The sequence below is a fragment of the Poromitra crassiceps genome (assembly GCF_964638095.1).
Source record: "Poromitra crassiceps genome assembly, chromosome: 6".
Lineage (NCBI taxonomy): Eukaryota > Metazoa > Chordata > Actinopteri > Beryciformes > Melamphaidae > Poromitra > Poromitra crassiceps.
In genome coordinates, this window is record NC_139627.1 from 63,387,235 (window position 1) to 63,409,497 (window position 22,263).

The 22,263-nt window shown below is 42.4% G+C and overlaps 3 protein-coding genes across 3 annotated transcripts in view; 2 read left to right on the top strand and 1 right to left on the bottom strand.

Moving 5' to 3' along the window:
- LOC310778770 (thrombospondin-type laminin G domain and EAR repeat-containing protein-like) overlaps positions 1 to 2,803 on the top strand; it is a gene marked incomplete at both ends in the record, with an annotated part of 82,731 nt that extends 79,928 nt beyond the window's left edge. Inside the window, 2 exons of the mRNA XM_083639217.1 lie at positions 1,911 to 2,012; positions 2,650 to 2,803. Coding sequence (XP_083495343.1) covers positions 1,911 to 2,012; positions 2,650 to 2,803 — 256 coding nt within the window. The remainder of the gene's footprint in view (positions 1 to 1,910; positions 2,013 to 2,649) is intronic.
- The window catches only part of LOC310778024 (myosin light chain kinase, smooth muscle-like), a gene marked incomplete at its 5' end in the record, with an annotated part of 383,786 nt that overhangs the window by 167,526 nt on the left and 193,997 nt on the right, over positions 1 to 22,263 (bottom strand). The window lies entirely within an intron of this gene.
- On the top strand, positions 18,370 to 19,299 carry LOC310778773 (uncharacterized protein; the record flags this gene model as incomplete). Its single annotated transcript, XM_083639220.1, has 1 exon — positions 18,370 to 19,299. One exon carries the CDS (start codon positions 18,370 to 18,372, stop codon positions 19,297 to 19,299), a length of 930 nt encoding a protein of 309 aa, XP_083495346.1.

Sequence of the window (22,263 nt, forward strand, 5' to 3'; positions counted from 1 at the left end):
TTTAAAAAGAAACTTAGATTTTATTTATTTTCACATTAACCTGTATTTTATCTTATCTCTTGTCATATTTTGTGATGTCTGTTTTAGAGACTACATTACAGTATTGCAGTGATGTTCTATTTGATTCTAGTTTTACTTTTTCTATTTTCTAAATGTTTCTTCTTTGATCTTTTCTCTTACTCTTTGTGACATGTTTCTAGACATTCAATGTTTGTCTAACATGTAATGTATTTGTTGTCTTGGACCCCAGGAAGACTATCTGACGTCTAGGCGTCAGCTAATCGCGATCCTTTTTAATAAACAAATAATAAAAAAATAAACACACACACACACACACACACACATGCACACACACACGGACACACACACACATGCACACACACACACACACACACACACTCTCTCTCTCTCTCTCTCTCTCTCTCTCTCTCACTCACTCACTGACTCACTCACTCACTCACACACACACATACACACACACACACACACACACACACACACACACACACACACACGCACACACACACACACACACAGACACAGACACACCTGAAGTACAGGTCAGCCCGCAGCACCATGGCACACACACGCCTATAGAAAGCCAAAGTCATGCCCACTTCCGGTTCATTCACATGCACCACGAGATTTCATCCACCATTCTTCTTTCCATATACATTTTGTAACATGCTTATAAAAATAGTTTTACTTTGTCAAACCAAGAGATTCATGAGAACAAAGAACATTTCACTCAGGCCAAAACTTGAAAAAAAAACACGTTTTACTTTTTTATATTGATTCCAAATATAGCTGAATGGCTTCTACATGTTCATGACATTTCATGTTTCCACCCTCAGCAGGGATGCAGGAAGTCATTTAGAGTTGGGGGTGCTGAGATCGCAGCCGTTAAAATAAATTTAGCTTTGTTATTTATTTACGAGTATTATAAACATATATTTCAATATTCAAATAGAGAAATAGAACAATATAAATAGAAAACAGAGAAAATATATTTTTTATTGATTTGTTAAAGCAGCTACGAGCAACTTTTTCGATTGTTATTAAACAGTATAAATTTAATATCAATGCATCACATCTTACCTCTAATAGTCGACGAGACCAACGCAGAGTAGTCTCGCTTGAACCCCGAGTGAATCGGCCAGTGTTAGTCTGTCTGTAGCCAGGGCAGATCAGGAAGTGAAATGAAACGGTTTGCAGCAGCCACTTCGGCCATAACCACAAAATAACTTCCAAAAAACCTGTTAGAATATAACGAGAGATGTTCCCGAGAGTATGCGTGGCATTCACATTGTTTATGTTATGTTGCTAGGCAGCGCAAACGGCGTAGGCAGGCAGCTGCGTTTCACTTCCGGGTTTCACTTCCGCGTTTCCCGGTCCGGTCTCTCTAGACTAGAGAGCCCCCTGTTGACGCGAGTTTAGACAGACACAGAGTTATAATAATCACCTAAGGGAGCAATCTCAGATACACACAGCTTTGGTCTCAGCTACTATTATAGGTAAGATGTGATGCATCAATATTCGAAATATATCGAAAAAGTTGCTCGTAGCTGCTTTAAGTAAGCCCTTTAGCCTCTCCTAACGATCGTATGGACGGTTTTCACGGAATTGTGTAGCTAGGGAACAGTTTGAAACCGTCTATAAAAGAGACAACACAGTCCTGAAAAGGACAAACTTAGTTCCAGTGTGCTGATGAAATCTTTTCAAAACTCCATCATTATAAAGGCACACACAACCCAGTCTGTTTCTCTTAGTTCCAGGACATTTAGGAGGTACCAGGTCTCCACCCCACAGAGATGCAAAGCAAGCATCCACCAAGCTGCAGATGTGATCTCATCATGACAACAGTGATGACATTCATCTGTGTGTCTGTGTGTGTGTGTGTGTGTGTGTAGTGCTGTGGACTGGGAGTTCTTCACAGTAGGAGAGGAGAAGTTCTTGGTTGTGGCGAACTCTCATGACGGCAGCTCCTACTCTCTGAACAGTGTGATCTACAGGTTGGTATCACTAAAGCTGGGCAGACAGACACTGTAGGGTCTTAGAAACATCTAGGCCACGCCCACTGCACGATTACATGTGTGCTGGCCTGCAAAAACCCTTCACATGGTGAAGATTGTGTGTGTGTGTGTGTGTGTGTGTGTGTGTGTGTGTGTGTGTGTGTGTGTGAGAGAGAGAGTGTGCGTGCGTGTGTGTGTGAGTGTGCGCGTGCGTGTGTACTTTTTGAATGACTCAGATAGCTCTCAAATCAAAAGTTTATCTATCTATCTATCTATCTATCTATATATATATATATATATATATATATATATATATTATAAAATTGAGTATGTGGGCGATGTTTGTTTGTTTCAAGGACACAGCTGTGCCATTTTAAGTGCGATCGGGCTGAAACTTTCAGGGGGTGTAAAGGGCACCCAGACCTTCATGTTCCATGTGAAGACCACTCATCAGATGAGCACTTGTTGAATATTGATTCTATAGTTTTCAGATTTTGTCTATTTGCAAACTGACCAAAATGTTATTTGTGTGCGTGTGCGTGCGTGTGTGCGTGCGTGTGTGTGTGTGTGTGTGTGTGTGCGTGCGTGTGCGTGTGTGTGTGTGTGTGTGTGTGCGTGTGTGTGTGTGCGTGCGCAGGTGGCAGGGTTATGAGGGCTTCGTTCCTGTCCACAGCCTCCCAACGTTCGGCTGCAGGGACTGGGAACACTTCAGCACTGACGAAGGGTCCTTCCTCATCTACTCCAGCGCCACCTCCAGGCTCAGCAAGGTCTTCAAACTCAAGACCTACTGAACTGTCAGGATTCAACCTCAAAACCCTCTGACACACTACCATGTACAGCCAGATCCAACCTCAAAACCCTCTGACACACTACCATGTACAGCCTCTGTAGTCTGTACAGAGATCCAACCTCAAAGCCTCCAGAAACGACCACCCGCAGCTTCAGACGCAGCAACACACGGGACACTTTGGCACAGTGATGATGAGGTCAGATGTGTGTGTCTATAGAATATCGAACGTGGCTCAGCCAATCATAACCAAGGACCGAAACTATCCATTTTCTAAGGATCAGCTGTCTGATAAACAGAGACTCTACTGAGCTCAACAGTGCAATCAGATTCAGTTTCTACATCACCAGCAAGTACTAGAAATAGGAGAGCAGTGTTGGGCAAGTTACTGAAGATTTTTAATGTAGTTATTAGTTACAGTTACTAGTTACTTCTCTCAAAAGGTTATGAGTTAATGAGTTAGATTGACCTGAAAACGTAGTACAGTAATAGGTTACTTGGTAACTAGTTACTCGCAACACTGTGGGAGAAATATTCTTTATGTTCATGAGAGCATATTAAAGTAGAGTAGAATGATGGAGCAGGAAGATTAAGACCCATATTTATCAAACGTCTTAGAAAAAGAGTACTGATGTTGGAGCAGTGGTGAAGACACATGACCTTATATTCCTCACTGTGACTTGAAAGCCAGTCTGGTCTCAGATCAGCTCTCGACTCTCAGTCTCAGAGGCTTGATGGTAACAGAAGTGAGATCTGAAGTGCAGAAATGCTGCCACCTGCAGGCTACAGGCAAAGTCACATTATTCCAAAAATGTTCAGCAGTGATGCTGCTCTAACACAGTGCTTCTCAAGTCATCTTAAGGACTTTTACTCACAAAATATACAGTTCTGTTTTTCAGGAAAATTGATGCAGGATGTATATACCTGTGTGTGTGTGTGTGTGTGTGTGTGTGTGTGTGTGTGTGTGTGTGTGTGTGTATATATATATGTAGAATAATATACATCCTGCATCAATTTTCCTGATTTGTTTTTTTACATTTTTATTCCAACCCCTCCAGTCATTTTAACTCGAACAGATGTGTGTTTTCCCCATTTTGAAGCAAAATAATGACTTGAATTATAGTCCCCACAAGAATTATGTAATCTTTAAATGTCACTTTTTAGCACATTTTAAAAGTATACATAACTAAGAAATAATAATAATAAATATAGCCGCAAGCGGCAATACCGGGGGTTCGAGCCTATTGCTCCCAAAGGGGCTTGAATATCTGTCATATCTGTCATTGGGCCAAATTTCAGGGATTGGCCCAGTGGTATGGATGGTTAAAAAACAGGAAATGAGGTGTCGGTAATATCACCAAACTTTGGTAGATTGGTGTGATTTTTTGTTTCTGAGTAGTGGGTGAGTTTTCTAGCCTATAGGTCCAAAATTTGGTTCCTGTGGGCCTTAGGGTTTCTGACATATACACAGTTTTATGGAAGGAAAAGAAGAAGAAGAAAAATAAAGAAACAAACATAGCAAAGAAGGGGGCTGGAACCCCTAATAACAAGTATACATAACTAAGAAATAATAATAACAGCAACAACAATAATAATATAATAATAACAAAATAAAATAAGTATAATAAACCATTCAACATGTTCAACATGTTTCTTCAAAACTTCTTTCATTCCCATAGCAGCACATTTTGGTGATGCCAACAATTGACACTTTTAAGGAAAATACCTGGAATTTAAAATAATCACTGCTTCTCAAAATGTCTGTTAATAACTTTATAATATAGAGTAAATATATTTTAATATTCATATTAAATATTATGTACTCTGTGATCTGTAGTGTGACTGTACTGTAACATACTGTAGCTGATCAATGAGAAACTGTAAAGCTATGATTCTGTATTTGCTGGAAATGGGATTTCTGTAGCCGAGTTTATTGGTGCTGTAATTTATTTGTTTTGATAATAAGCTTAAACAGTTTGATGTTGTTTGTCGGAATAATTCACTGCAGATTCAGACTGATGGCAGGCAGCTAATATTTAATAATAAATGATAAAATCTGCTGAATTTGATCAGATATTCTATGATAACATTTAATTTGACAAAATTGGAGATTGCAGTAAACATATTTGAATGGAAACTTCTGTCCACATGTTGACATCTATAGGGAGATAGTTTATTTGTAATGGACACCATTATCTTCACAGAGTGAAGAATATGACAATGTTCCAGACTAAAACTGACATCAAATTATGTGATGAACTGTGCCTCCTGAGTGAGTTTTCATTCAGGAGGTTTCCATGAATTGTGTTTTTTTTTTTTTTTTTCCCCCATCAGAAGGTTTTGTATCAGCGGTTTGACTAAATGGTTTTGTCTCCCTCAGGCCGCTTCACCTAAATGAAGTTTTTCCAAAATAAAATAAATTATCTGCATTTTGAAAGAAAATATTTCAGCAGTTTGGTTCCAGCCTCTGAAACATGATCTGATAAAACTCTAACTTTCGTAGTGTATTTTAGGAGTCTAGGAATTGATCATTTGTATTGTATTCCTTTCATTTTTTTGTTGTGGAATGAAACTGTTGACATTCATAAACTAAGCTACTGGACTAATACAACAAATTTGATTTATAATGCACTTTTAATAAAAAAAAAATCAATAATGACTGTGGGTCAGTGTGTGTGTGTGTTTGGTGATCAAATGTTTTTATTTAGAAATCACAACATTTAAAAAATAAAATAGGCTACACAAGTGGAAAGATAAAGACTCAACGAGTCATTTCAACAACTCCCTCTAGAGCACTTTTGCACACTAACAACTGACAACTGCTCTTTTTCTAGAACAGTGATACTCAACCCAAGGCTCTAGAGCCACATGCGGCTCCTTTATGGGTAGTTGTTTTTAAATACTTTTAAAATAAATAAATAAATACAAAATAAAGGTAGTAAAGGGACTTTTTTGGATTGTGGCTCTTTCAAAGATGTCATTTTGTGGCTCCTGAGTAGGGCAAGGTTGCGTGCCACTGCTCTGGGGCCTTTTCAGTTAACAACTCCTTTTGTGCAGGTTCAGACTCCTGTACCTTGTCTGTGGTGCAGCTAAACTTTCCTCTAAGGTGACTATTGTCTCCAACTGAAATTCTTCAGCCTGCACCTCTGACATTTTAAAGGAACACGCCAACATTTTGGGAGACTCACCTGTTAACATACCTACATAAAGGAATGTTTCTGTATGAGTGAATTTCCTTACAGGTATTTTGTATTGATCCTTTTGAGCCACCGTATGTTCGGTACGACACAGAGCGCACCTACGAGACACTCTGTACGACACAGAGCGCACCTACGATATGCTCTGTACGACACAGAGCGCACCTACGAGACACTCTGTATGACACAGAGCTCACCTACGAGATGCTCTGTATGACACAGAGCGCACCTACGACATAGAGCTCACCTGCGAGACACTCTGTATGACACAGAGCCTACGAGACACTCTGTACAACACAGAGCTCACCTACGAGACACTCTGTACAACACAGAGCTCACCTACGAGACACTCTGTACAACACAGAGCTCACCTACGAGACACTCTGTATGACACAGAGCCTACGAGACACTCTGTACAACACAGAGCTCACCTACGAGACACTCTGTACATGCCAATGTATCCACACGTCTAAGATTTATTAAACGTTTCGGCCTAGTTTAGTGGCCGTTGGATTTTTCTCCGTCACGAGTCAGGCCCGTATCTAGCCTGCCACACTAGGGTGGGCTGGTAGGGGGCAACTTTGGCGGTAGGTTGCCAGAGGTTGTGGGTTCGGGGATGGGGATTAAATTGCATTATATTCAGTGGCGCTGGAAGTACTTTTAGGTAGGAATGGACTCTCGGTGCTGCCTGCAAGGGCAGCGCCGAAGAAAATTTGATGTTTTTTGGACTTTCATCCAAGAATATTTAATTTTAAATTAACATTAGGATTATACTGTTGTGATGTCATTATTCAGTATCTTCTCCTTTCCTCACTCACTTTCATGTAACCACCTGCTCTCCCTTTAGTCGTTTTACACTACAACAGACAGCAACACAGGCATAAACACTGAACCAAATTGTTCCAGTAGGAGTCACCATTCTGTTTTGGGTCACCAAACTGTAAGTAGGAACTTTCACTCAGGTGACAGGCCAGTGTTTACATTATTATTGTCAAAACTATTAGCAAACATGTACAAACTAACTATTTACAAAACTATTGCTATATTTCCAAGACGTTTAGTCTTATTCAAATTCAAACTGAAAAGTGACAAAGAAAATGATCTTATTTCTCAAATCAAATTAAAGACTAGTGCAGTGAGACTTAACCATACAGTAGCTAAAAACTATTTGCCATTTAGCCTTCAAACCTATATTTACAAGACTTTTAGTCTTATTGAAATTAAAACTTTGAAAGCAGATAGACTTTGTTACCCTAACAAATAAATAACAATCCTTCATCCATAGTTTAAAATAATGAACTCCATAATATTCTTTGCATTGGATGAGCTTATTTCTCTATAACTACATTACATTACATTACATTACGTCATTTGGCAGACGCTTTTATCCAAAGCGACTTACAGTAACACACTTTTTGTCAGCAATAGAGCAATCAACTATGGAGCACAGTCTATGACAACTACAAATCCTGAAGGAACAGTGGTACGAGTTTTAGTTTAGGTTTTTTTTTTTTTTTTTTTTTTTTTTTTTTTTTATATTAAATAAAGAGAGAGAAAGAAGAGAGAGAAAGACGTTAGATCAAGAGGGGCCCAGGTGGAGCCTGAAAAGGTGAGTCTTTAGTCTTTTCCGAAAGATCGGCAGTGATTCAGCAGTCTTGACCGAAGGTGGCAGCTCGTTCCACCATTGGGGTGCCAGGGAGGAGAAGAGTCGAGATCGGGATGAGCGACTTTTGAGCGCCCGTAGCGAAGGAGGAGCGAGGCGCCCTGCACTGGTAGAGGAGCGAAGGGAGCGGTGAGAGGTTTGGAACCTGACCATAGATTGCAGGTACAGGGGAGCTGACTGGTGTACTGCCCTGTAGGCCAGTACCAGTGTCTTGAATTTGATGCGAGCTGAGATGGGAAGCCAGTGGAGGTCCCGGAAGAGGGGAGTGACATGAGAGAATTTGGGTTGGTTGAATACCAGACGGGCAGCAGCGTTCTGAATGAGCTGAAGCGGTCGGATGTCGGTGGCAGGTAGGCCAGCCAGGAGCACGTTGCAGTAGTCCAGGCGAGGGACGATAAGTGACTGGACCAGGAGTTGAGTCGCTTCTCTTGTGAGGAAGGGACGGATTTTGCGGATGTTGTAGAGGGAGAACCTACAGGAGCGTGCTGTCGCAGCTATGTTGGCAGAGCAAGACAGCTGGTTGTCGAGGATCACCCCAAGGTTCTTAGCTGTTTGGGAGGGCAGTACAGTGGTGTTTTCGATGGAGATGGAGAGATCTGTGAGAGGACAGTCTTTCCCTGGGAGGAAGAGTAGCTCTGTCTTACCAAGGTTGAGCTTGAGGTGGTGGGCAGACATCCAGTCGCCAATGTCCTTGAGACATGCAGAGATGCGAGCCTCGATTTGAGTGTCGGAGGGGGGGAAGGAAAGGAAAAGTTGGGTGTCATCAGCATAGCAGTGATAAGAGAAGCCATGAGAAGAGATCACATAGGCAAGAGATCTGATATAGAGAAGAAAAAGTAAGGGGCCCAGGACTGAGCCCTGGGGGACACCAGTGGTAAGAGGGCAGGATCTGGAGACGGACCCTCTCCATAAGACCTGGTATGAACTACAACTGTTAGGTGCCCTAAACTAACTAACCCAGTGGTCTCCAACCTTCGGGTCGCGACCCTAAGCGCGATCGACTGGAATTCAAAAAGGGAGATAAAAAAAAAAAAAAATTTTTTTTTTTTGGGTGGGCAAGATTAATTTTTGGGTGGGCATAGCCCACCCCTGCCCCCCCCTAGAATCGGCCCTGTCACGAGTACCTCACTGAGACTACGGTGTGTGTTCTCTCTAGCCTGGTCAACCAGCCGGTCATGTGAACTCACATGACCGGCTGGTTGACCAGGCTACGTTTTCTCTACTTTGAACATTTTTCACCATCTTGGTTATTTGGAACCAGAAGTGAGTTGCTATTGGTTTGTGATTGGTGAGCTGCGCGGTCACATGACAGGCTATGTCTGTCTGTCTGTCTGTCTGTCTGTCTGTCTGTCTGTCTGTCTGTCTGTCTGTCTGTCTGTCTGTCTGTCCCCACTAAAGAAAGAAAGAAACAAAAAAACAAAGAAAAAAAGTGGCCAGGTCAGTGACAATGTCATACAGTTCTTCTTCTGTGGAGTTTTATACAGTTAAAAACGGGTCACTACTATCCACCTTATTTCTAGCTGCCATGATGCCTATGGGTGCTTCTTCCGGTGTAATAGACTGTTTTAACTTGGAGGGGAAAAAAACGTCTATGAGGGTTTTACAGCAGAGCCATTCTGCTCTACAGCCGTGTCGTTCGCGATATTTTTTTTCCAGATGATGGCGAAGGCTGGAGGCACCTTCTCTGCCTGTGATTGGCCTAGCATCAAACGTTCATCCAATCACATTCGCTTGGCTATCCTGCGTCTCTTTCTACAGTCTGTGGTCAGACAGACAGCAGTTTCACTTACTAGCATACATGAAAGACGCCACTGTGTGTTTATGTTTTTGATATAGTCTGGTCTCTCAGAGACATAGCGGTGTTGATTTCGTAGACGAAAACTATGAGGACTACCTATTTTCACTGGTGAAAACTAGACTAAAAATGCAATTTCTTAAAAAGTACTCGCATTATAAGCTGCAGCAGTCATCCTTCTTTATCATCACCAGTAGTTTGAACACTGATAGAAATAAGCTGATGAAAGAGACTAGTCAGTCCCTGACTCTAGCTCAACTCACTGGTACAAATCTCACCTGTCTCACTCTTTATGCTCTGTGTTATTGTCAGTGTCAATACAGTGTGTAGAAATCAGAAGCTTAACTCCCAACAGCTCATAGCTCAGTCGGCTGAGCGGCTGCGTCGCTGTCTTTGTCTGACAGGTAGACTGTTGGTTCGATTCCCGATGGAGGAGACATATTACAGCACTGCCCTGTCTTTAACATCACCAGCGTAGCGCCTCCTACAGGCAGATACACAGAGCGACACAACAGATCCACAGAAATGGACACTGTGGACAGACTGCAAAGCGATCCACCACACTCACAGCTCTTCTCCGGGCGCTCTTGTCTCTTCCCTCTGCCTGTCACCATTCAAAACTGACTGAGGCTCGAACCCACGACCACAAAAGTGGCTGAGGTTTCAATATTGCCAGGCAGCAAGCCTACTCTCTGTACCACCAAATCAGACTGATTGAATGAGGTTTTCTCAGGGCTTTAAATGACTCTTTCCTCTGGCTGTCGACCAGGGGCGGTTTTAGCATCACAGCTTTGGGTGGGCTCAGCCCACCCAAAGGTCAGAGACCGCTGAACCCCTAGGGGGGTCCGGGGGCATGCCCCCCCGGAAGAAAAAATGGATCAAACTGGCGCACTTTGAGATCAAAATGAAGAGACTAGATCTATGAAGAACTACACACATCAATATCTTCTTTACCATTCTGTGGTTTTACAGCGATGAAAAAATAATTGTTTCCCTATATATACTATATATATTCTGCATACAGGTTACTATATGGTAGAATTATGCTTGCATAAATAATACCAAAATCACTTCAGTGGAGTTTCAAGTAAAGTAACATTTTGCTTTGTAGGCAAAACAAAAGTAAAATTAAATCAAAAGGGAACTTCCTAACTTATTGGCTGGAATAATATTCCGACAAGATAATAATATACTGTAAGCACTAAAGCAGGAGTTTGCAGTCAACTAGTTGAAATTAATATGTGGCAGTATTTGTGGGGGTCAAAATCTATGTAGGGTGTACCACCACAAATAGATCAGTGTATGGGAAACACTGACTATTAAATTGTGTGACTAGAAAGACACCAATAAATCTGAGAAAATGTACTTTAATTTTGAACAACAGCACTGGTGTGCTCACAGCAAGAGGCAATACTTGGTTGGGGCAAAAGGGGAGCTAAGTCAGCAATCACATGATCAAGACAGAGGGGAATATCCATCTCTATCTATCTTTGAATATTATCCATCTAAGGACTGGTCAAGTGAAATGGTTACTGGAGATGGTAATGATGTTCTGACCTTTGCTAGACATGGAGGTCTAAAGGGATTGGCTGATATGGTAACATCAGTGGATTTGAAAGAGCATAAAGGAGCTGAGTACCAGGGTTGATTCTTAACGTCTTAGGCACGGCTGACGTTCACCTTTCTGCTTGTGTTCAATATGCGGCTACCTTGCAAGATAAGCATATTATGTTGGGCTTGTAACATCATGAATAAATATTCTCACACCTTTGGCTGATTGACAATGATTGGAACTATCCTAACCTCTCTCAATTATCTTATTGATAACTGTGGTTTCACCGGGGAACAACCACACTACTTTCTGAGAATTAAGGTGTGTCGCCTCACTTTGAGGGTGGCAAATCTATCTATCACCTTTTGGTGTTTGACTCGCTCCAGCACCTCCTTCTCAATTGACATCACAGCCAGGTGCTGGAGTCTGCTTTGCCCCATGGTCCCCCTGAGCCAAGTATGGAGCCGACGCAAGGCACTGAAAGACCGTTCACAGCTACAGCTGCTAACTGGGATGGTCAAGGCAACCTGAATAACTGCTTTCAATGAAGGGAACATCTCAGGATCCAGTAGTTTGTACACTGTGAGAATGTCTGGAACAGCAACACCAGCCTCTCTCTTGCGCCTCAGGAAGTTTCTGGCAACCATCACTTCCTCAGCCTTGAGGTCAATGTGGTAATGCAGTGCCAGTTTTGACAAATGTGGCTCAGACAAGAAGTGGGCTGAGGTTGGACTGCACGCCTGAATTCCCTCAATCAAGTCATCATTAACATCTGAAAAACGCTTCTCAAGTTCAGACACCATCCTGTCCAGACAAGGAAAGAACAACTTCCTTTTGAGTTCTTCTGACTCTGAAGAATCCCTGACTGCACTACCTGCCCCGCAAGTCGACTCAACAACAAAGTCATCCATGCGCTTTGTCTTCCGTCTCTGTCCAGAAGATGGCCCTGGGACTGCTATCTGGTTAGCCTCACATAAGTTCTTTGTTCTAGTGTGAAGATCTGCAGCAGTGGCATCGCTACGCTTCTCCTTAAGGGAGTCAAGCACTGCATCCTTGTTTGACACTGCTTCAGCAAGGTCGATGGTCTGCTTCTGTAGGTACCTGTGTAAAGTTTCTGTTACTGACAGGAGATCCTGGAATACATTCAGCAAATACACAGAGGAGAATTTGCACAGTTTTCCCTTCAATCCCAAAGCCAGAGGTGTGTTTATGGTGGAGAGGCACTCAAGTATAGCAGGGAAATTCGTAAGCACTGCTTTGACTGAACGAACCTGGCATGCCCAACGCGTGTTCGACAACTGAACAAGTTCACTTGGCTGCAATCCCAATTTCCTTTGAGTGTCTACAAATTTATGGTGGTTTACAAGTGAGACACTAAAAAAGGAGTAGACACTTTCCAGCATGCTGAAAAGCTCTGTGGCCTCAGAAATCGCTCTGCAAGTGTGACACAAGACAAGATTCAACTCATGTGCATAACAATGCACATATATCGCTTCAGGGTGCTGCTTTCGAAAATGGGCTTGCACACCCCCAGCTGCCCCACTCATGACTGCTGCCCCGTCATAAGTCTGTGCCACACATTTCAAATGATGGATTCCTTTCTCTACCAGTTGACTCTCGATTGCAGCGGCTATTGATTTAGCATCAAAGTTGGACATCTCTGTAAGGGCTAGGAGCCTCTCCTTCACTGTACCCTCAGTGGTAACATACCTGACACAGAGTGCCAACTGCTCTGTCTTTCCATCTCTGGCCTCATCAGCCATAATGGCATACATCTTTGACTCCTCCATCTCACTGACAATAGTTGCAGTTACCTCTTGTGAACAACACTCTATCATCTCATTCTGACTTTCTTTTGAGAGGTATGTGGTGTTTGATGGGGGTTCATACCTCTGCAAGAAAGGGTCAAACTGCCTCAACAGTGCCATGCACTCTAGGAAGTTTCCTTTATTGTCGCTTTCATCTTTTTCATCATGACCCCGAAATGCTAATCCTTGCTTCCCCAACATGCAGGTCACTGCCACAACACGTTCCAGGTATTCCCTTCGTTCACTGATTTCAGTGGAACTTGCTCTCTCTATCTGCTCTACAACATTGCCTTGTGATATACTTGCTTTGTAGCTGTCCCAGCAAACTACACTGTCCTTGTGTGACTGGCAGTTTTCATGTTTGTGAAAGATGCTCATTGCATTTTTGCAATTCTTCATACCACCACTCACGAATACACCCTGGTAGAGATTTTTACCAAATACCCGGCAAGTGAAGCAGAAAGCAGCATTTGCTCTAGAGGAATATTCCAGCCATTTAAAACTCTGGAACCAGTTTTGTTGGAAGGCTCTTTTTTGTTTGCCAAACTGACTCTGTGGGTACTGAGGCAACTTTAACTGTTTAGGACCTGTCTCCTTATTCCCTAAATCTAAAGAAACATCTTGAGACCCTGCTGCTTTGGCTTGGTGGCCAGTATGCCGCTCTGTGTCTGTCTCTTCATCTGTCTCTCTGGTCTGCTCTCTCTCTCTCTTTCATCTCCCAGAGACTCTCCTTGTTCTTCTCTTTCTCCTTGTATTAGAAGAAACACATACAGTTAGCTATACAAGTGTACTGTTAAGTGTAGTTGTCTTGTTTAGAATAAAGTATACATTGATATATGTGTACTTCTGGAAAGCATTTAGTGTAGAAAAACACATAGAATCCATGGAATACATGTACAATTATATTGTGATTAATGGAATGTTTTTCTCTGCAAAACGGTTACGCTTTCATTATTGCCACTATAACAATCTTGACTTCACTATCTGTCCACTTTCTCACCTGGTTCTTCCTGCTCTTGCTCTCCATCCTCTCTCTCTCCATCCTCCTCTCTCCCTGATTGATTGATTGATTGATTGATTTTATTAGGTGATATCACACTTGGCACAGAAACAACAATGACAACATAACAATACATGAACAATCATGTAATGTAATGTAATGTTATGTAATGTAATCACAGAGGGTAAAAAAAACACAAGAAAGCCCAGAGGCTTATTTCCATTGTGGGCCCTCTTTGCACTGACAATCACACACTATTCAAGGAGAAAATGGCAATCTGAGAAACCACATTTGATAACAGTATATCAATACTGCTTAGTTATTTGAACTCATTGTGGACTCCAGTCCACTGCAATGAATGTGGACAAAACAGAAGCATTACCACTGTAGACTACTTACTGTATGTGGTGTTCTGCACTCTCTCCTCCTCTCCCTCACTATCCTCTCTCCCTCTTTGTGCTGTCAACCAAAAGGCAAATGTAACAAGCAAGCAAGCAACCAACCAACCAGAGTATGCATAATCTAATAAGAGGTATAGATTTATCCATATCAATTTATAACATTTATGCCAATTGAATATTGGGTTGCTGTGGGCAATGCAGTCAGGTCAGGTAACATCGTTTTGACCTTACTCTCACCTGAACCTGGCTGTTTTCTTTTGAAAAACTTTCGTATATCCATCTATGGAAAAACAACAAATGAGGATTTGTCCCCATGCTTAAATTCACTGAAGAATTAATTGTCTTGGAAACTGACATTTGAAAATCACATTGTATTGGTTAGTTAGGCTACTTAAGGCCATTTCACACAATAATGCAATTTGTCTCTTTTTGGATTCACACAAACTCTTGTGTGTGAATCAGCTTATATAGCAGCCATACACATTTTCTACAAATCTGACTGGTTGGAAGTTGGTAGGCTACCACCACCACAGCGTGCAAAAATAGGGAAAGAAAGAAAGAAAAGGGAATAGCATGCCATGCACGCATGTTAAGCTATCGTCATCATCGCATCAGACAGGCTGTGTAAAGCAGCCACTTGCGATTCTGAAGGGCTTAATTTCATTCAGATAACAAGGGACCCGTTTGAAAATATGTTTGTCATTTATGTTTCTCAAAAAACAACGCATCCATTTACACCCGCTTTACTGCGAGCTAGCATGACATGGCTGGCTGGTAGCCTACCTACCTTCCTCCAGTCCACCTGTTTGTCTGGCAGGCACAGCGAAGTTCTTTTGTTTAGCCTACGAAACAACGTTGCGTGCTAATTTGCATATCAATATGCGCTAATTAAGTAACTATACTAACGACTCTGACTGCTCAATGCTCACCTCACAGTTTCATTGATCATGAGTGGGGACTGGGGAGAACGATTGTGTGGACTGTGGAGGACCACTTCGCTGCTGTACTGTGTGTGTGACCTGTGTGAAGTGATGTGGGAGGCAGATAGATGGAGCGCAGCGGCGCAGCGGCGCAGCGACGCAGCGGCGCAGCAGCCGCAGTGGCGGTTCTAGAAACTTTTCGGGTGGGCTGAACCCCCCTAAATTTTTGTCTCAGCCCACCCTAAGAACATAGAAAACATAGAACATAGAAACTGCTACTAATGACCACCATGGATTTGGAGGAAAAAAAAAAAAAAAAATTGCCTCTTTTTTTTGGGTGGGCTGAGACTATTTTTGGGTGGGCTAAAGCCCACCCAAAAAAGGCCTAGAACCGCCCCTGCTGTCGACATTCAAAACTGACTGAGGATCAAACCCACAACCTCAAAAGTCACTGAGGCTCAAACCCACAAGCACCAAACTGCTAGACAGCAATCCAACTCTCTGAGCTAGTGGGTCATAGTTATTAAGACTAGAAGATTAAAGTATAGTCTTTATGCATCTGAAAATATGTTTTGAAGGGACCTTTTAAGTTGAATAGTATTTGAATTATATTAATATGACGTGAGTTTCTATTCACCTTGCACAGAAAACCTTTTACTTTTATAGGCCTACTTGAGTACATTTCAGAGCCTGTACTTTTTTCCTTTTACTTGAGTAATTAAGTTGAATCAGTACTTCTGCTTTACCAGTCTTTTTTTTACACAAATAACTGTACTTTTACTTAATCAGAGCAACAATGTGATTACATTTGGAATGACAAGAAAAAATTACACTGTGTCTGTGTGTAACTGAGTTGAATCAGCACGGATTCCTCCTGAGTCCCGAGTGGTAGCGAGTGGATTGGTTAAACTCACTCCCCAGGTATAAAGGCATGTTAACCAGCTCCGCCAAGGGAGCTAGCTCTCTTGGTGTTGCGGTTAACATGCTGGACTCCCAAGCCGAGGGTCGGCAGTTCGAATCCACCCCTGGACAAGCCCTTAACATGGGTTGCTGCAAGTACCACCTACACAACGCCGTTACATGTGCAATAGGCTAAGTAGGCTTAAATAACTCAGATATAGGGTTTGCAATTGTAACATTCCATATAATGAAGTATCTCATGCTTGTTGATTTAATGATTGTTTTTCACCTGCTGTTCATATTATGAACAAATGCTTAGATGACCATAGCCTCAGCAACAACTAACTGCAGTCATGTAGCCTATGAATGTTAGCTGTCCAGCAAACACTAATATCTATAGGAATCATGCTTGGAAGTAGCCTACTTTTCCCCCGCTCATCGTGACATTGAATGAAACTATGTTTAGGCTCGTTTGAGATACTTTTGGCTCGCCTGGAAAGAAGGTGGGAGCAGCCGAGTACAGTCAGCCAATCAGAGGCAGAGGGGCGGGTCATGCCTTCGCCATCATGGGAAAAAAATATCGCGTGTCGTTCGGGTGCTGGGATAACGTAATGCATTATGGGTAGTCGGCTACTGTGGCTAATGCTAGCGGCTAGCGTAATAGTTACTTTACATGGCAGTAAAACACCACTTAATGACCAAATTGATTTAACTTTGAAGCCTTGGTCACTTGAGCAATTGTGATGTCATTGGTGATGATGTCATCAACGATGTCACTCGAGCAATTATGATGTCATTAGTGAGTGATGTCATCAGTAAAGCCACTCCAGCAATTGTGCCATCATCGTTGATGATGTCATCAGTGATAATGTCACACGATGACACCGAGCAATTGTGATCTCATCGGTGATATCATTAGCGAGTGATGTCATCCGTGATGAAAGAAAGTGGCCACACCGATGAAATTACATCTATTATGATGCTACTTATGCATAGACATTGCAACATTAGTGGCTTAAACAGGGACATCATCAGTGGCCGTTGAGGGACATAATGTAGGGAAACATGATGATAAATCCAGAAGGAGGCGGTAATGCAACATAAAGGATGCCAACTTGCCATAAAACACCACAGAAGGAGAATAATCAGTGATAATGGCTGAGTTTCCCAACAAAGAAGCTTCTTAAGAGTTAAGAAGCTTCTTAAGGAGTTAAGAAGCTTTTTAAGGAGTTAAGAAGGCTCCAAAGAAGTGTTTCCCAAACGCCTTCTTAACAGTCGAGAAAAATAAAAAAAATAGAAGGCTCTTAAGAAGCATCTTAACTGGAGCGGCTCACTTGATGGCACTCTGAGCCCAGCAGTGGGCCACGACTCAGTGGTTGAGAAACACTGTTAACACCTAATCATGGTCATGTTAAACTTTATTAAACATTATTTATTTCAGACATGGACTGCAGTTCAAATTGCTTTATATACACAGCATACAACAAAACAGAGAAACACTACAGAATTTAAGCGACCTTGGGTTCTGTGAAAGGTGCTATATAAATCCACAACATTATAAAAGGAATCCATTCTGATTAGAGGAATATAGCCTACGGTAAAACATTTAAAACACAAGTAACCATACATACAGGGAAGATTTTCAAGTGTTCCCTAATTTTAAACACTAAAGGGTACATGAAAGAAAGGAAAAAGGGAAAAACACAAGAGGAACAGTGGACACAAGTATCTCCTTTTGCCTGACGCGGCTGGATCTGCCAGTGTTTTGTCATTAAGAAGGTGTTAAGAAGGCTCCAGACCCTTCTTACAAAACCTTCTTAACGAAAGATCATCTTAGCGCTAAGAAGCTTTTGGGAAACGCAGCCTTCTTAACAGAGGATAATTGGAAGATAATTTTAGGCTAAGAAGCAATCGGGAAACGCGTTGGCTTCGTTGGCTTCTTACGGGAGCCTTAAGAAGGGTCAAAGAAGCTTCTTAGCGCTAAGAAGCTTTTGGGAAACGCATGCCTTCGTAAAGAAGCAATTGGGAAACGCGTTTGCTTCTTAAGGGGGCCTTAAGAAGGGTTGAATTAGCTTCTTAGCGCAAAGAAGCTTTTGGGAAACCCAGCCAATGTCACATCATCAGTTGTGAGGCAGTCCTACTTAAAGCCTCTGCAGGGAAGGATTTGTGTCATCACTGATGATGTCACATGTATATGACATCATCACTGCCCAATGGCCATGTGCAGATCTGACTTCTTCTGTCTGGATAGCTACAGCAATCTGTGTGGTGGTGTGATATATATAATCCAGAATATACATTTTATTTGAAGTTATCTGTCCAGGTCATTTAATAATGCCCAGCAAATACAATGCCAGATTCCCTCCAGCGCGGATTAAGAAGATTATGCAGACTGATGAAGAAATAGGCAGAGTGGCTGCAGCAGTACCTGTTATTATTTCACGAGCCCTGGAGCTTTTCTTGGAATCGCTGCTTTCGAAAGCCTGTCAAGTCACCACGTCTAGGAATGCAAAGACAATGACCACGTCACACCTAAAGCAGTGTATTGAGCTGGTGCAAGAGTTTGACTTTCTGAAGGACCTGGTTGCCACAGTGCCAGACATGCAGTGTGAGGGGGAAGAGAACCACACCGAGTGGGCTGGTGAGAAAGTCCCTCACAGAGGTGGAAAACCAGGGTCTGGCCACAAGAACGGAGGTGCTAGCACCAAAGGCACTGAGTTGGAACAAGAAGACGACTCTGGGTACAGCAAGACGGACGCAGACAAGGAGGCCGGCTCTCAGTCAAGCACACACCTGCAGCATGCTGCAAGCTTCCAGAGCCCAGACGTGCTTCAGTCAAGCACACACCTGCAGCATACTGCAAGCTTCCAGAGCCCAGACGTGCTTCAGTCAAGCACACACCTGCAGCATGCTGCAAGCTTCCAGAGCCCAGACGTGCTTCAGTCAAGCACACACCTGCAGCATGCTGCAAGCTTCCAGAGCCCAGACGTTCTTCAGTCAAGCACACACCTGCAGCATGCTGCAAGCTTCCAGAGCCCAGACGTGCTTCAGTCAAGCACACACCTGCAGCATGCTGCAAGCTTCCAGAGCCCAGACGTGCCGCCCCACCTGCTCATGGCGTCGATGGGCGTCGCCCTCCCGCAGCTCCAGGGCCGCATGGCCTTTGACCCCCACTCCTCCATAATGAGCAAAGCGCTGCCGCCCCCCACCCCCGTGACGCACAAAAACCACAAGGACGATGGTGATGAAGACTATGACTCTTAACTCCCTTTCGGGGGAATCACACACACACACACACACAAACACACACACACACACACACACACACACACACACACACACACCATCTCGATTTGTCCTTAAAGTCGAAAGGAAAAATGACTTTTTTTCTATTTTAGATGCACCTATTTAATAATGTATACAAAAAAATCTAAAATCAAATTTCTTTCGTTTTTCAAAAAAAATTCAGGATTTCATTCATAATTTCTCTCACAACATCAGTACTATCAGATTTCTACCCCATTTCAACCAATCATATCAACATGTGTGTGTGTGTGTGTGTGTGTGTGTGTGTGTGTGTGTGTGTGTGTGTGACTATGTGTATGTTAATTAGCATTTGGGTGTGTGTGTGTGTGTGTGTGTGTGTGTGTGTGTGTGTGTGTGCAAGAGAGAAGGAGGGAGAGAGTGAGAGAGAGAGAGAGAGAGAGAGAGAGAGAGAGAGGAGTGGCTCGTTCAAGTTGTGTCTGTGATGTAATCACGGGCAGTTATCACAAGCTGCATGGCCAGAATTTTATGTCGGTTGAATTTCTCCTTATTCCTCCAATCTACAATACCATGTGGTATCAAAATGACACAAATAAACATAATTACACAATTTAGGTGGTAAGGGACCGTTCGTTATTTAGAAGGGAGGGATTTGGGATTTGGGATTTGGTGTGCTCTGAAATAAAAAGCTATGCCCCTTCCCTGATCAAAACATACTTTTCCTTGACCCTCCCCAAACGATTTGAAAAATATGATATACAATATTGTGGCGAGCTTGCATGGAAGAATGCAGACTGACACAGAGATGTTACTTTTAACCACTCCTGCGCCTCATACACCGCGTGACAGCAGGGGGTGCTATGTATTCCACATCAGAATCATTCACCATTTACAGAAACTCCGGCCAGAGGTGATCAAACACACTAACAGTCTCAGTCGTGGTGGCTATATTGATAGTAAAACTAAACATTATCCTGGCCACACAAACATTGCCATTACCACATAATGCAATCAAAGCATGAGCACAACATCACTAAACCACGTTTTTAACTGTAACAGTAATAAGCTTCCCACAAGAACATGAACTCCCATAATCCTTTGCGCTTCTTAGAGCAGAACTGTCACCAATCAGAGCGACCGCCTCCTCCGGTCGCTACATAATGCTATTTTTGCTTGTGAAACAATCTTCAGTCTGTGTATATCAATATTTGTGTTTAAATAGCGGTCAATGACTGATGGAAAAAAAGTTCGCCGGTTCTATTATTGTGCGTAATTGCGCGGAGCCAATCTCCCAGCATGCATTGGGCTAATACATTTCGATAATAAATAGCATCCAAATTAGCCTAAATAGATAGAAGATAGAAATAATGTGTATTACACAACATGCAATTGTAGAACATTTCAATATTGGACAAAATATAACCTCGAAATCAAAACACAACCCTATGTGAAACATATATGTCATCCTGGTGGTATAAATATCCCTCGCAGATGTAACGTAGTTTGGGAGATGAGTGAGCTTGGTTCTACTGTGACTTCCTAAGACTAGGCGCTGGCGTTGCAATAGAGCCCATATATATTTTGTGATGCCATGTCTGTTTGTTTGCTCGACTTTGTTCCAGTGGGTTATTCGTGCTGGAAATGTACTTCCATATTATTCACAGAAAAGCGCCACTGATTCGCCAGATACTGTACACGCCTACTGTCTGGCTAGGCCAAGCACAAAGATCGACAGACAATGCACCGGGACATACCAAACAGTTTGGACAGGAGGGGTGTACATGAAGCAACTTAGTAGTTGTTGAAGTCCGAAAAGCAAACATTACACACACAAAAAAAGTTTATATATTTTTATCGAATCAAAATTGTATACTCAAATTAATTGTAATTGTAAAATTGTATACTCAAATTAAAGAGAGTGTACCCAGACTAAATTTAAAACAAGATGACCCTCCCCTATTTTCCTCCAGTGGAGCCTTCTCTAAGTAACGAACAGTCCCTAAACGTCTTTAATGTTTGTCTGACATATGTCATATGTTGTTCTGTGGGAAGAAAAAAACGATAAAGTCGATTTTTGTACATGTACCCTATTGTAGTGTGCACGGTTAGTGATATCCATGCAATCACATGTAACATTACCTTTAATATATATGTACTGTAGTCAATATCAGTAAATTGTTGTCTTAACCCACATACTTGTGCTATAAGTTGATTTTGTAGCTTTGTAGTATTACAAACACACTACTGATAAAGGATTCAGTGTCTTAAATGAGTATAGATAGGTTCAGATGTAGTATAATCAATTACCTGCAACAACAACGATATCACATCCTAATATGCATTTATTAAACGATCCGTGGGAAGATGTTCATCCAGAACTGTGCATGTTGTTTCCTTAGAAATCCCCACCAGTTCTCGATCCGTTGGTTATGATTGCTTGAGCCATACAAGTAGCATGAGGGGGTTCCTCCGTATATAACCCCCCCACTAAAAACATGCAGAAGATCAGATCGTCATCGTCATCCGACCAGTGACGACAACACCCGAAGTTGGTCCCCGGGCGCTGTACGAGAAAGCGACCACTGCTCCTGGCCTGCCCCTCGGAGGAAAGGACATGCCTGGATGGGTTAAATGCAGAGGACACTTTTCACCGGCCACCGTCAGCATGAGTGTGTTGTGGCCGCATGCATGTATTGTGGTGTTCGTGTGACAATAAAAGACGGGCTTGTCCGTTACGAGAGTTTTTATCTTTTGGAAAATTCGTCCAGATGATCATTTCTCAATAACATCTACATCTGCTCCACGTAACAGTTCTCTGTCGCTAGGTCTGATCGAATTCGGGTAGCAGTCCCATTCCTTGATACCACCTCATCGATAAAGTATCCAGCGATGACCTTGGCATCACTACTTGTAGAGCATGTAACCATATCATCATTTGTGAAAACCCATCTATTGCACCATTGA